This window comes from Rhincodon typus, chromosome 15 (assembly GCF_021869965.1).
Source record: "Rhincodon typus isolate 14 chromosome 15, sRhiTyp1.1, whole genome shotgun sequence".
NCBI lineage: Eukaryota > Metazoa > Chordata > Chondrichthyes > Orectolobiformes > Rhincodontidae > Rhincodon > Rhincodon typus.
The window spans coordinates 62440846-62457389 of NC_063346.1; the positions used below are offsets into that span (position 1 = coordinate 62440846).

The 16544-nt window shown below is 44.0% G+C and overlaps 1 protein-coding gene across 1 annotated transcript in view; it reads left to right on the forward strand.

The window, feature by feature from the left end:
* Window positions 1–1220: 1220 nt before the first annotated feature.
* The window catches only part of LOC109935528 (septin-7-like), a 70915-nt gene continuing 55591 nt past the window's right edge, over window positions 1221–16544 (forward strand). The window contains exons 1-2 of the mRNA XM_048605565.1: window positions 1221–1402; window positions 3941–4043. Coding sequence (XP_048461522.1) covers window positions 1367–1402; window positions 3941–4043 — 139 coding nt within the window. The 5' untranslated portion in view covers window positions 1221–1366. The remainder of the gene's footprint in view (window positions 1403–3940; window positions 4044–16544) is intronic.

The window sequence follows — 16544 nt, forward strand, 5'->3', positions numbered from 1 at the left end:
TATTTGATTATTAGACTACCCCTCATGCAACTACAGGGATAGCTCCAGCAGAGTTGCTAATGGGACAAGACTCCACACCAGGTTAAATCTGATCTTCCCAGAGCTGGGAGGGGGTGAAATGGCATCAGGAATGCCAATACCTGATACAAGATTCCTCCACAAGAGAGACAGTTTACTTTAGGGGACAATGTTTGGCACTGAAATCACCGAAATGGCCCTGCATGTTTTTGAGGCTTGGTGGATGTGAAGTCAGGTTCCATGATGTACAAAGTTCAGGTAGGTGAGATGGTAGTGAACATGCATGAGGACCATATGAAAGCTGCAAACCCATAAAGAGGGCAGGAACAAAACATACTCGGCCCTTCAGAAAGGTGGGTTCTCCTCCCCTGTCGCACATTGAACAAGTCTGGGATGGACACAGCCGATGTCACAGTCTTGGCACCTTTACTGCCTGAAAAAGACGAACTTTTGCCAAGACACTCCAGACGCTAGAGGCGGGCTACGTTCTGTATCTGCAGTTGAATGGAGGAACCAGACCTGGTGCAAAAATGCCCCAGGAGAAGCTACCAGAAAAAGAACAGGCCAACGTCCCTAGACTTAGAGGGGTATGAATATATGGTTGTAACAAGATCAGCCAGTCGGATATCATGGATTATGAGTTCCCTGATTGGCGCTGTTAACCTGGTCTAATCCGGGAGCACTGGCTGACACATGTAAACGGGAGTCATGGATTCTGCTCACTCTAAGGAAGCTGGATCAGGAGTCAAGGACTCTTCATGTGTAAATAAAGGGTGATTAGGTGACAGGATGCTGACCTCTGTTGAGCTATTTCAATTGGTCCCGAAGTGATCTCTCCCTGTGTGTCTAGTCCCTGAGTGATAAAGTGACCACTCCATGTTGTGTCTAGTCCCTGAGTGTAAGAATGACCACTCTATACGTGTCTATTCCCTGAGTGACAGAGTGACCTCCCCCTACGTATCTAGTCCCTGATTGAGAGTGTGACCTCTCTTTTGCGTCTGGTCCCGGAGTGAGAAAGTGACCACTCGGCGTGCCTAGTACCTGAGTGACAAAGTGACCACTCTATATGTGTCTCGTCTCTATGTGACAGACTAACCACTTCCTGTGTATATTGTGACCGGTCCCTGACTGTTTTCAGTGAACTCGCAGCGTTTATGATGAGACGTGGTCCATAAACCAATAAGATTCGTGTGTGAGGGGCCCGCGCGGACTGGGTGTGGTTGGAGCGCGAGCGCGCCCAATTCTCGGAGAGAACGTGCTGCGGGTTCACGGCTGCACCCGCGAGAGCGCCAACGGGAGCGGGGGCGCGGCTTGAACGGCGGTGCGTGGGTGACCGAGCTGGGGGAGAATGATCGAGCGGCCCGAGGCTGGGGGAGGCGTCCCGGTGAGTGATGGAGCGGGAGGCAGGGGACGCGGCGGAGGCCCAGACCTAGCTCGAGGCACAAAACTAACCCCTTCACCCATCCAGGGCCACCCCCGGACCGACCGAGTGTCAGAGCCAGACTCCACGCGCACATACACTACCACACCCACACCCACACCCAGACCCCAGACCCCAGACCTCACACCCCACACCCCACACCCCACACCCATAGCCAGGGCCAGACCCACTCCTCACACCCAGACCCAGAGCCAGGGCCAGACCCACGCCCCACACCCAGAGCCAGAGACAAGCCCACATAGAATATCACTCCCAGATCCAAGCCTACGCAGGATATCACTCCCAGAGCCAGACCCAACCCCAATTCCAGACTCAACTAGATCCTAGCCCCACTCCACTGTTACACAGTGGCAGATCTGTCCCCATCACCACTATATTTCAGTGTTGTGCCATGACGCATTGTTTTCATTAGTGCTGTTTCACCAGTGTTATACCAACTGTGTATGGCAGTACCAGATCCTAACTGTTATACAGTGGCTGACTGTGTGCGGCAGCACTGGATCCTTACTGTTAGAGTGGCCATCCTGTCTCCATCATTACTGTGTCCCCAGTCGTGTAAAAAGACAGATTGTTGCTGCCATTACTGTTCCCTAGTGATATTCAGTGGCAGACAAGTTCCCATGATTAATGTACCCCTTGTATGATAGTGACAAGGCCCTTCCGCATTCTCCTCAGCTTGTACTGATAGACCTGTCCCCACCAGTACTGCACCCTCAGTATTATACAATGACATATCTATTCCCAGTAGCACGGTACTCCAGTATTATACAGCAATAGTCCCCACTCCTCCAGTACTGCACCCACGTGTTATTGACAGACTTGTCCCTATCATAGAATCATACATTACAGCAGAGGCCTTTCAGCCCATTGACTGCATCAACAGAATCGACACTTAATCTACCCTAGTCCCACTTTCCAGCATTTGATCCATAGGCTTGAATATTACGTTATTTCAAGTGCTCATCTGTGTACTTTTTAAAATGTTGGGAGGTTTCTACTACTGTTGTAGGCAGTTCATTCCCAATTCCCACCATCATCTGGAGGGAAATCTTTTCCTCTAATTCCCTGTAAACCTCCTGGCTTTCTCCTTAAAATTATTCCCCCTTGTTCTTGACCCTTCAACTAAGGGGAACAGCTGCTTTCTATCCACCCTGTTCATTAGGTGTCCAACGCCTTATACAGCTCTGACATAACCTCCTTGCTGTTATAAGTTATGCCACAACTTTGCCTTAACTACCTTATTGACCTGCCCTGTACCTTCAAATAAGTACCCCAGGATCCCTCTGTTCCTCTGAGTTTCCTAGTGTCCTGCCATTCATTGAGTACTCCTTGTCTTGTACTCCTTACAACGTGCATCACTTTATATTCATCAGGCTTAAATTCCATCTGACACTGAACTGCCCATCTGACCAAGCCACCTATATCCCTCTGTTCTCCTGTAATGCAAGACCTTTTTCATCATTGTCAACCACCCAGCCAATCTTTGTGTCATCTGCACACTTACTTATCACCACCCCCCATTCTCATCTACATCCTTAATGAATATCACAAACAAGGGGCCCAGCACTGATCCCTGTGGTACACAGTTGGACACACTGGCCTCCTGTCATATGAACAGCCTTTTACTACTATCCTGTCTCCTGTCACCAGACCGATTTTAGATCCAACTTAATAAAAACCGAAAAAACTGCAGATGCTGTAACTCAGAAACAAAAACAGAAATTGCTGGAAAAGCTTAGCAGATCCGGCAATGTCTGCAGAGAAAAATCAGAGTTAATGTTGCGGGTTGAGTGACCCTTCCTCGAGTTCTGACCCAAACATTAACTTTAGTTTCTTTCCACAAATGCTGTCAGACTTGCTGAACGTTTCCAGCATTTTCTGTTTAGATTCAACTTGCCAAGTTATCATGGATCTGAAGTGCTTTGACCTTCTTTATCAGTCTTTTATGTTGGACCTTGTCAAAGGCTTTGCTGAAACAAGATAAACTACAACAACTGACTTACCCTTATCTACACACCTGGTAACTTCCTCACAAAATTCAGTACTGTACCCCATTGTTATACAGAGACAAATCTGTTTCATTCTGTACTATACCCCATTGTTATACAGTGACAGACCTGTTCCCACTAGTACGCTATCTGACCTAACTCTATCATACCCCACACATACAGTAAACCGGTATAGCTTATTGTCAGCCAACATTGTACAGTGAGAGATTTATTATCATCAGTCCCATGCCCCATTCTTATATGCTTTGTTCCCAGCAGTGCTGTGTTATACAGTGCCAGTCCTGTTCCCACCAGCACTGTATCCCAATGTTATAAAATGACGGACAACTCCCCACCAGGACTGTACCCCTGTGTTATACAGTGACAGACCTATCCCAATAGAGGCCATCAACCGTGTTGGTTTTGAAAAGCTAGTTTCTCTTCCATTTTCTATGTTGGCCTGAGGGAGGACTCTCTATTCTTCTTCTATCAGCATCCCCGTTCTCTGGAGGGATACGTTGGATTCGCAAATCTCCCAAATCAAGTATACCGCAAGTCAGTGAAACGGGGATTTGAGTTCACGCTAATGGTTGTGGGTGAGTATTGGGGCTGGTATTTGGAAATTATTCCCTTTACTACGTTTTGTGAAATCCGGTATTGGCAGAGAGAATCAGCAGCAGTACATACTCACTAAGTGCCGATGGCCAGGGTGAAGGGCGCTTGTGTTGTCTGAAGGGTGAAGGTGGGGTTATTTGAGGGCCAAAATCCTCAGGTTGAGCGAGGAAGTGAGTGAGTAAGAGTATCAGGTTTCTGTGAGGATGCAGAGGTTGGGGTTAGAGGGTGCTGGTGCACAAGTGAGGGGCATGATGTTCGGTTGAGGGGGCACTGCTCTCAGAATATGGACTGAATGGACCAGGAGAACAAAGTCGGGTTGTGTGGCACGGTATAATGGATTGGAGAGCAAGTGTCATGATGATTGCCCCTTCTGATGTTGGCTGTGTCGTAGGGAAGGTTGATTGGGTACAGGTGTCATAGGGCTGAAGTGGCGGTGACAACCAGAAAAGAGGATTTTAGTACTTTGTCCATTTGATCGGAGCTGAAAAGCTGTAGAGATATCTTCCAAAAGGCAATGTTGAGGACTTCAGAAAGTGGGCTCAACCGAGGTATATGTGAATGATGGATGGTTGCAGACCTGTAGTTGTGAGAATGACGCAGGACTCCCAAGAAAGAGTGATACTCTCCAAGCAGGAGTGGCTGCAAGCAGCACCAGCTGTAATGCCTTTGGCAGTTATCATCTTTGTGGCACTATGTCAAATGCCTTCTGGAAATCTAAGTGCAGTGTGTCCACTGGTCGTCCTTCATCTATGTTTTTTGTTTGTTCCTTAAACAATTCTAATAAATCAGTTAAACATGATTTCTATTTCACAAAACCATGTTGATTCTGCCTAATTGCATTAAGATTGTCTCAGTGTCCTGCTGTAACTTACATCCTTTGACTGATGTTAGACTAATTGGCCCATAGTTTCCCATTTTCTGTCTCCTTCCCATCCTTTTCTCGAATAGAGGAGTAACATTCACTATTTTTGAATCTAATTGTTTGGTAGTACAGAACTTGAGGAAAAAGACACCCTTTTTTGCAGCTTTTTGTCTTGTGCTCGTCAAGACAATTTGTAAGAAATATCAATTCACGGAGAAAACATGTTGAATGAGGGAAGAGTTCTTGTTGGTTGGCAAGTGAAGTCTGATTGGTAGACTCTAGAATTTGATTCACTCTTCCTCAAACTAATTCAGAAATTCAATCATATTATTATCACTGTTTTCTAGCCTTAACTATGAAGTCATTAATGAATCCTGTCTCATTGCATATTCTCTCTGGTTCACTGTGGAACATCCTGCTGTAAGAAACTGTCCCAAAACACCTCTTGAATGTATTATCTGAGCTGTCTTTGCTAGTCTGATGCATCCAATCTATATATAGATTGAACTCCCCCGTGAACAAAGAGACATTGGACTGCAGGTCCATAGTTCCTTGGAAGTGCAGTCAAAAGTAGATAGGATAATGTAGAAGGCGTTTGGTACGCTTGCCTTTATTGGTCAGTGCGTTGAGTATAGGAGTTGGGAGGTCATGTTGTGGCTGGACAGGACATTGGTTAGGCTGCTATTGGAATACTGCATTCAGTTCTGGCCTCCCTGCTATAGGAAGGATGTTGTTAAACTTGAAAGGGTTCAGAAACGATTTACAAGTATGTTGCCAGGTTTGGGGGTTTGAGCTATAGGGAGAAGCTGAATAGGCTGGGGCTAATTTTCCCTGGAGCATCAAAGGCTGAAGGTTGACCTTATAGAGGTTTTATAAAATCATGAGTGGCATGGATAGGGTAAATAGCCAAGGTCTTTTCTCTGGGATGAAAGTCCAAACCAAGCGAGCAGAGGTTTGACATGAGAGGGGAAAGATTTAAAAGGCACTTAAGGAGCAACTTTTTCATAGAGCATGATGTGTGTATGGAATGAACTGCCAAAGGAAGTGGTGGAGGCTGGTAATATTACAACATTTAAAAGGCAAAGGGTCTGTTTCCGTGCTGTCCATCTCTCTGACTGTGATTATTGTCGTACCTTTCTCACAAGTCTCTATCATTTTGTCTTATATATCCCATTCTACAATGTGGTTGCTGTTAAAGAATGACAGGAGACTTCAAACCTTTACTAATTCTTCTATCTGACCAAACTGATTCTAAATCCTGATATCTAGAACAAAGTTGTTTCTTTATTCTACCAATGCCAACTTTAATTAAATGAGCCACCTTTCCAACTTTTCTCCACTTCCTTTCCCGTCTAAATATCACATAGCCTTGAATGTTCATTTCCCAGTTTTTGCCCTCTTGCAGCTATATCTCTAAAGGTTATCAAATCATATATATTTATTTTAATTTGCACTGTCGATTCATCTGTTTTTTTCGAATGCTACACACATTCAAACACAGATTCTTTAGTCCTGTCTTTTTTACTATTTTTGGAATCTCTACTCCTACTTACTCTCTGTCTTAGGTTTGTATGCTTGTTCATTTCTGTCACACCCTGATCACCATTTCCCTTATTTCTCTCGCCTCTTCATCTCTATTTAACTTACCAATTCTTCACAAATTTGAACCCTTAAACCCTCTAGTTAAAAGCCTGTTTTTCCCTGCACTATTTGTCAAACTGACTAGAACACTGATCTCATTATGGTTCAGCTATAGACTGACCCAGTTTCATCTTTTCCCAGTGTTGGTACCTATGCCCTCCCAATTGAAACTTGTCTGTGAGCAAAATTGAGAGTTTGACAGGCTGGATGCAGATGAGTCTAGGAGCAGAACATAATCTCAGAGTAAAGGGTCTTCCATCAGAGGGTGGTGAATTTGTGGAATTCTTTCTAGTCATTTTGTATATTCAAGGCTAAGATAGAAGGGTTTTTAAAGAGTAAGGGAATCCAAGGTTATGGGAGGAAAGGAACATGAAGTTGAGGATTATCGGATCAGCCATGATATTATTGAAATGGCAGAGCAGCACTGATATCCTTCTGCTTCTATGATTGTGTCTTGCTCCTGTAGTTTTGCGAAAGGGGACTCTGAGTTCTCTTCCAGTTGTAGAAACCAGATTTGACCAATTCCTTAACTAATTCTTTTCAAGTCCTTTCCAGCAGACAGCTTGTTTATCTTTGCTGAAGCCTCAAAATCATGAGTTAAACAGTACATTTCAGTTAAATGCTAAATCCAGCTAGATTTTAAAAAGGCGTTGGCCTGGATTTTCCAATTGTCTAATGCCTTAGTAAGTATTCAAACTTGTCTTCCTCCCACCAGTCCCTCACTCCCACTGAGCTCCTTAGCTCATACACCCCAAACTTTACATCCCCAAACGTTCAATAACTGACAGACTCTGACCTGACTACTACTGGGATGTGAGCCCTGCCTAATCCTCTTTCCTCTCCCCGCTTCCCCCTTTCCAAAACCTGAACCCGAGCCTGCACCCTCACCTGCACTGGTTCCAGTCCCTCCCTGCCTCCTTTGCCAGACTTGATTTCTCTCTCCCTCCCACCCACCCTGAACAACTCTTGACTCTGTGTGAGCCACGTTTCCGTAATAGCTAGGTTATCCCAGTCCAATGTTCCCACCATGCCCTGAGTTCATCTGCCTGGCCCATTAAACATAAAGATTCCCTGTCTCCCCAAGTTCCTGTTCTCTGTCACGAGCCAAACTCCTCCTCCATTAATCCTGTCACTAAAAACTGGACTGTGTAGTTGTCTTAAGAGGAAAGATTGAACAGGCTGGGCTATTAACAGCTAGAGTTTAAAACAGTAAGAAGTGACTTGCTTGAAATATTTAAGCTCTTGAGGGATCTTGACAGGGTAGATAAGGAAAGAATGTTTCTTGTGGGAGAATCTGGAACTAGGGGGTCACTGTTTGAAAATCGGATATTCCCCATTGAAAACAGATGAGTGTTTTATTACTAGAAGTTGAGTCTCTTTGGAACTCTCTGAAGAAGAATTTTGTATATTTTTAAGGCAGAACTGGATTGATTCTTGTTGAGAAAGGGAGTGAAAAGTTAATGGGGCTAGGCAGAAATGTGGATATGAGTTTATGATCAGATCAGCCATGGGCTTTTTGAATGATGGAGCAGGGAAGGTCGTAGAAGCGGATATGACGGTAACATTTAAGAGGCATTTCGACAGATACATGAGCAGGCAGGGAATAGCGGGATGTGGACCATTTGCAGGTAGATGGGATTAGTTTAGAATGGCGTCGTGGTCGGCACGGAGATGGTGGGTCTGTTCCTGTGCTGTACTATTCTACGTATTGTATAATAGCATTTTAATGTAAACTATTATATCGTCAGTGACCCTGAAAGTTGGCAGGTCTTTGAGGAAAATCCAACATCTGCTGTATTTCCTTTATTTTACTGATTCTTTGCCAATATTTAAATCGGTGAGTCAAGCACAAACTGCCTCCCATATTCCTCGCATTAGCCCCAGATGTCAAGTTTTCACTCACATTTACTAGTGTTCTTAACTTAAATTTCACCAAGTTGACTAAATGGACTGTAACTTCCTGAGATCTTGTTTACCCCTTCCTTGAGCAATTCTTGTCTGTCAGTCTTTTGGTACAATTCCCAGTTCCAAACATTTTTTAGAAAATTTATGGTTACCATCTTTATAATTTTCCCTCAAACCAAATAGAGAAGGATGGGCAATCTTGTATTCAGATTAGTATCTTTTACCACATCAGGCCATACCCAAGCACTTTTCAGCTAATTAAGTATTCTTGAAGTGTAGTCACTATTGTAATGTTCAAACCCTGGCAGGGAATTTACACACAGCAAGAGCCTATAACTGTGACGTGTATTAATTGTAACATTCTGTCATAATGCTACTTGTTCAGATTTTAGTGGTTTGTTGCAGGATAGATATTCACCAGAACACCATCCTGAGATGGATATTTTTGAAGACAGGCTATTTTCTTATTTTTAGTTTCAATATTTTTATACTGATGCTCTATTTCTCTGGCAAGTTTCCTAGTGCCTTATTGGCTCCATCCTCTGTAAACCTGAGCCAAATATTTAAGAACTGTTCCTCAGATATTGAGTACAAATAGGCCAGTCTACTAAGCCCTTTTTGGCTTTTCTTTTGGAAAATGCTTCAACATTTCCCTCTGTGGCCAATGATACTTTTATCTGCCCTTTTTTAGTCTTTCCAATCTCCTTGCTGCTTATATTTTCTGTCAATTTCTTTTATCAATGTTTTTATCATTATTTGCTCTGGAGCCCATGCCATTTATGATTCTCTTTATTTCTTACCATCTACATTTGAACCGTGCATTATCTATCTAGTATTCAAGTATCTACTGCTTACACTGTTTTATTTGCCCAATTCGTCTGGGTGTAATACATTTTAGTCACAGTTCAGTTGCCTCACTTCCTACTCGGCTTACCATGGAATCCCTCAATTTGTTTCTTGCATGCTTTAGTCATATTTAGAGGAAGTGGTGATGCAATGATGACATCACTGGACTGGTCATCCAGAGTCCCAGGCTAATTTTCTGGGAAATGAGTTCAAATCTCACCAGGATGAGAGTGAAATTTGAATTCAGTAAAAATCTGGACAGTTGTAACCGCTGCTGCTCTCTTGGCAATTAGGAATTGACAGTAAATGCTGACCTAGCCAAAGATGCCCACATCCAATAACTTTTTATACGATTGTCTCTTCTTATCTCGCCTTAATTCGTATCAGCAACCAGGTCCAGCAACTTCCTTCTTAAAAAGAAAATAGTGAACATACCAGAACCCGAAATTAAACAAGTGCTGGAGAAACTCAGTTCTGACAGCATCTGTAGAGAGGGAAACAGAGTTCATATTTCAAGATGAACATGACTTCTTCAGAGCAGATCGGAAGTAGAAATGTGATAGGATTCATACTGTTGAAAGAAAGATGGTGGGGGAGAGTGAGGAATAACAAAAGAGAAGGGCTGGAATACAGTAGAGGGTGGGATCGATAAATTAACAAAGATGTCCATGAGACTGTGAGACATAGAAGCAGATGTAGCCCATTCAATGAGATCATCGCTGATCTGATCATCCTCAACTTCACTTCCTTGCCTTTACCCCATAACCCTTGATTCTGTTACTGCTTAAAAATTTGTCTGTCTCAGCCTTGGATATGCTTAACCACACAGCCTCAACAGTCCTCTGTCACCCCACAGATTCACAACCCTCTAAGAGAAGAACTGCCTCATCTATGTCACAGATTATTCTGAGATTATATCCCCGGTCCTAGACTCTCCCACAAGTGAAAACAACCTTTACATATCTACCCTGTCAAGTTCTACAAGAATCTTGTATGTTTCAATAAATCTCTCATTCTTCAAATTCCAGTGAGTACAGCTCCAATCTACTCAGCTTCTCCTCATAAGACAGTCCATCCACACCTGTTATCAACCTAGTGAACCTTCTTTGGACTACCTCCAATGTCGGTATATCTTTCGTTACATAAGCGGCCCAACACTGTTCACAGTATTCCAGCTGTGCCTTGTATAATTTTAGCAAAACCTGCCTACTTTTATGCTCCATTCCCTTTGGAATGAAGGCTAACATTCCATTTGCCTTCCTAATGACTCACTGAACTTGGATTCTGGCTTTTTGTGATTCCTGGACGAGGACTCCTAAATCCCTCTGTTCTGTTGTTTTCTGCAGTCTTTTACCATTTAAGTAATACTCAACTCCTGTATTCTTCTTATCAACATGCATAACCTCACATTTTCCCACATTTATATTCCATCTGCCAAGTTTTTGCTCACTCACTTGACATGTCTGTATCCCTCTGAAGACTGTGTTATCCTCACCACTTGCAGTCCCACCTATTTTTGTGTCCTGTACAAACTTGGCTATAGTACAAGCACTTTCGTTATCCAAGTCATTACTGTGTTGTAAATAGCTCTGGCCCTAGCATTCGTCCTGTGGCACACCAGTAGTTGCACATTGCCATCTGAAAGTGTTTCCTATTCTCCCAACTATATTTTGCTAGTTAGCCAATCATATATCCATGCTAGTACACTACTTCCAATGCCATGAGCTCTTATTCCGTAGTCTAATGTTTGGTACCTTATCAAAAGCCTTTTGAAAATCCAAATATATTACATCCACTCTTTCCCCTTTATTTATTCTAGTTTTATTTCCTCAAAGAATTCTAGTAAATTTATCAGGAATGATTTCCCCTCCTTGAAGCTGTGCTGCCACCTCCTCTTCATGTTATGTATTTCTAAATGCTCCGCTATAGTCTAAAATAGTTGAAAATTTTCCCACTAACAGACATTAACTGCCCTATAGTTTCACTGTTGTTGTCTCCTATCCTTATTAAAGAAAGTTGTAACATTTAAAGTTTTGGCAAACCTCTGTAGCTCGAGTTTTGGGTGAGGTTGTTGATTTACTCACCAAGCTGGCTTGCTCCCCTCCCCCTACCGCATCCCAAAACCAGTCCAGCTTATCCCCGCCTCCCTAACCTGTTCTTCCTCCCACCTATCCCCTCCTCCCACCTCAAGCCGCACCCCCATCTCCTACCGACTAACTGACCTGTCCATCCTCCCTGGACTGACCTATCCCCTCCCTAACTCCCCACCTACACCCACCTTTACTGGCTCCATCCCCACCTCTTCGACCTGTTTGTTTCCTCTCCACCTATCCTCTCCTCTATCCATCTTCTATCCGCCTCCCACTCTCTCCCTATTTATTTCAGAACCCCCTTCCCCTCCCCCTTTTCTGATGAAGGGTCTAGGCCCGAAACGTCAGCCTTTCTGCTCCTATGATGCTGCTTAGCCTGCTGTGTTCATCCAGCCCTGCACCTTGTTGTCTCGGATTCTCCAGCATCTGCAGTTCCTACTATCTCTGATTCAATTTTGTTTTTGTTCAGACGTTTCGTCACCACGCTAGGTGACATTGTCAGTGGAGCCTCTAAGGAAGTGATGTTATTCTACTCTGCTTGGAATTTATACTGTTTGGTCCGTTATGGTGAATGGTATCATTTCCAGTTTTGATCAATATAGGTTTGTATATGGGGTCCAATTCTATGTGTTTGTTGATTGAAGTATGGGTGGAGAATCATGCGTCTAGGAATTCCCATGTGCGTCTATGTTTGGCTTGGACTACTGTGGTTACTTTGCCCCAGTTAAATTGATGGCCTTCATTGTCTGAATGTGCAAATATTAAGGAGTGTTCGTCGTACCGTTTTGCTGCTAGTTAGAACATAGAACATTAGAGCACAGTACAGGCCCTTCGGCCCTCGATGTTGTGCCGATCTGTGAAACCAATGTGAAGCCCATCTAACCTACACTATTCCATTATCATCCATATATTTATCCAATGACCATTTAAATGCCCTTTAAGTTGGTGAGTCCAGTACTTTTGCAGGCAGGGCATTCCACGCCCTTGCTACTCTGAGTAAAGAACCTACCTCTGACATCTGTCCTATATCTATCACCCCTCAATTTAAAGCTATGTTCCCTCGTGCTAGCCATCACCATCCGAGGAAAAAGGCTCCCACTGTCCATCCTATCTAATCCTCTGATCATCTTGTATGTCTCTATTAAGTCACCTCTTAATCTTCTTCTCTCTAACGAAAACAGCCTCAAGTCCCTCAGCCTTTCCTAATAAGACCTTCCCTCCATACCAGGCAACATCCTGGTAAATCTCTCCTGCACACTTTCCAATGCTTCCACATCCTTCCTATAATGTGGTGACCAGATCTGTACGCAGTACTCCAAGTGCGGCCGCACCAGAGTTTTGTACAGCTGCAACATGACCTCATGGCTCCGAAACTCAATCCCTCTACCAATAAAACCTAACACACCGTACGCCTTCTTAACAACCCTATCAACCTGGGTGGCAACTTTCAGTGATCTATGCACATGGACACCGAGATCTCTCTGCTCATCCACATTACCAAGAATCTTACCATTGGCCCAGTACTCTGTATTCCTGTTACTCCTTCCAAAGTGAATCACTTCACACCTTTCCGCATTAAACTCCATTTGCCACCTCTCAGCCCAGCTCTGCAGCTTATCTATGCCCCTCTGTAACCTGCAACATCCTTCCGCACTATCCACAACTCCACCGACTTTGGTATCATCCACAAATTTACTAACCCATCCTCCTACGCCCTCATCCAGGTCATTTATAAAAATGACAAACAGCAGTGGCCCCAAAACAGATCCTTGAGGTACACCACTAGTAACTGAACTCCAGGATGAACATTTCCCATCAACCACCACCCTCTGTCTTCTTACAGCTAGCCAATTTCTGATCCAAACCGCTAAATCGCCCTCAATCCCATGCCTCTGTATTTTCTGCAATTGCCTACCATGGGGAACCTTATCAAACGCTTTACTGAAATCCATTTACACCACATCAACCGCTTTACCCTCATCCACCTGTTTGGTCACCTTCTCAAAGAACTCAATAAGGTTTGTGAGGCACGACCTACCCTTCACAAAACCGTGTTGACTATCCCTAATCAATTTATTCCTTTCTAGATGATTATAAATCCTATCTCTTATAATCCTTTCCAACACTTTACCCACAACCGAAGTAAGGCTCACTGGTCTATAATTACCAGGGTTGTCTCTACTCCCCTTCTTGAACAAGGGGACAACATTTGCTAGTCTCCAGTCTTCTGGCACTATTCCTGTAGACAATGACGACATAAAGATCAAAGCCAAAGGCTCTGCAATCTCCTCTCTCGGTTCCCAGAGAATCCTAGGATAAATCCCATCCGGCCCAGGGGACTTGTCTATTTTCACACCTTCCAGAATTGCTAACACCTCCTCCTTGTGAACCTCAATCCCATCTAGTCTAATAGCCTGTATCTCAGTATTCTCCTCGACAACATTGTCTTTTTCATGTATTCTGATGGTTAGTTTCCTTCCTGTCTGTCCGATGTAATGTTTGTGGCAGTCGTTGCATGGTATTTTGTAAACCACATTCATTTTGCATGTTGTGAGAATGCGGTCTTTAATCCTTAAGTGTTTGTCGTAGCAGTGGCTGTGAACGTGTGGGCCACCATGATTCCTAGTGGTCTTAGGGGTCATGTCAGTTCCGATATGTTCTTGATGTAGGGCAGTGTGGCCAGTATGGTGGACTGTGTTCTCCCATTTGTTGTCTGTTTAGTGGGCACCTGCAGATGAAGTTGTGGGGATATCAGTTTAAAGCGAGGATTTTGTATAGGTGCTCTTCCTCTTTCCTGCGTCGTTCTGGGGTGTTGCAGTGTGTCCTGGCCCGTTTAAATAGTGTACTAATGCAGCTTTGTTTGTGGATGTTGGGGTGGTTGCTGTGGAAGTTGAGGATTTGATCAGTGTGGGTTGCTTTTCTGTATAACAAGGTGTCGAGCTGGATGAACACAGCCGGCCAAGCAGCATCAGAGGAGCAGGAAAGCTGACGTTTCGGGCCTAGACCCTTCTTCAGAAATTTTCTGAATTTTCTGAAGAAGGGTCTAGGCCAGAAACATCGGCTTTCCTGCTCCTCTGATGCTGCTTGGCCTGCTGTGTTCATCCAGCTCTACACCTTGTTATCTCAGATTCTCCAGCATCTGCAGTTCCTGCTATCTCTGCTTTTCTGTATACTGAGGTTTGGAACTCCCTGTTTGTCAATCGTTCTGCTTTAACATTCAGAAACAAAGATGCAACCAGAACAGACTTCATGGCCGCTCTGGAGAATACATTAAAAGACGACAAACTCGCGGACAAAACACAACAAGCCATCCGACAAACTGTAATCCCCACACTACGCAGAAGGAACAAAGGGGACAACCTGAACACAGCAGAGAGAAAAGCACTCGACAAACTCAGGAAAGACAAGAACATCATAAACCTACCAGCAGATGAAGGGCACATGACGTCATTATGAACAAACCAGACTATGTTAAGAAAGCGCAGACATTGCTTGCAGATACAACCACTTACCAACGGGTGGCGATAGACTCAACACCACAGCTAGGTAATAGGATCACCCAGACACTGAAGCGACTAATGAATGCAGGGCAGACTTCATGAGAATGAAACCAGAGGCACAAACAGCCCCTGCTTCTATGGGCTGTCTAAAGTACCTAAACCAGACATCCCCCTCAGACCCATTGTTTCCCTTCCAGGCACACTGTCACACAAAATGGCCAAGGACCTACCACAGAGATTGAAACACCTAGTAGATGGATCACCCCATTCTATCACTCAACCCAAGAATTCCTCAATACCCTCATGAACATAAAAACCAGCAATGATGAGATTATTGTACCCTTTGACGTCACAGCTTTATTCACATCAATTGACATCCCACTAGCCAAAGAAACAGTGGCCACATTACTAGAGGAAACAGCAAGGCAGACCAGCAGCTCCATCAGCAATGACAACATACTTAAATTACTTGACCTCTGCCTCACCACACACTTTGTCTTTAATGGTCAAGTATACAAACAGATCAACGGTACACCAATGGGATCACCCATCTCCGGACTCCTTGCAGACGCAGTCATGCAAAGACTAGAATACACCACCCTCCCCCACATTCAGCCTAAACTGTGGGTCCGGTACGTAGACGACACATTTGTCATTATTAAACGCAACAAATTAGAAGAGACCAACCACCTCATCAACAGTGTATTCACAGGGATTAAATTCACAAGGGAAGGAGAAAACAACAATCAACTTCTGTTTCAGGATGTTAAAGTAGAACGATTGACAGCAGGGAGTTCCAAACCTCGGTATACATAAAAGCAACCCACGCAGATCAAATCCTCAACTTCCGCAGCAATCACCCCAACATCCACAAACAAAGCTGCATTAGGACACTATTTAAATGAGCCAGGACATAGCACAACACTCCAGAACTACGCTGGGAAGAGAAAGAACACTTATACAAGATCCTCGCTTTAAACGGATATCCCCGCAAGTTCATACACAGATGCCTACATAACAGATAATAACAGGAGGACACGGTGCAACCTAACACACTGACCACACTGCCCTACATCAGGAACATATCGGAACTGACAACAAGACTCCTAAGACCACTAGGAAGCATGGTGGTCCACAAGCCTACAGCCACGCTATGACAAACACTTACAAGGACTAAACATGCAGAACGTGGTTTACAAAATACCATGCAACGACTGCCGCAAACATTACATCAGACAGACAGGATGGAAACTAGCCATCAGAATACATGAACATCAGCTAGCAACAAAATGGTATGACGAACTCTCCTTAATATTTGTATATTCAGACGATGAAGGCCACCAATTTAACTGGGACAAAGTAACCATAGTAGCCCAAGCCAAACATGGACACACACGGGAATTCCTAGAGGCATGGTTCAACAAACATATAGAATTGAACCCCATATACAAATCCATAAAGATCAAAACCGGAAATGACAGTATTCACTATAACAGACTGGACAGTACAAATTCCAAGCGGAGTAGAATAACACCGCCTCATCAGATGCTCCATTGATGATATCACCTAGCATGCTGACGAAATGTCTGAACAAAATCAAGCCAGCTCGGCGAGCAAGTCAACAACCTCAAGGTGTTA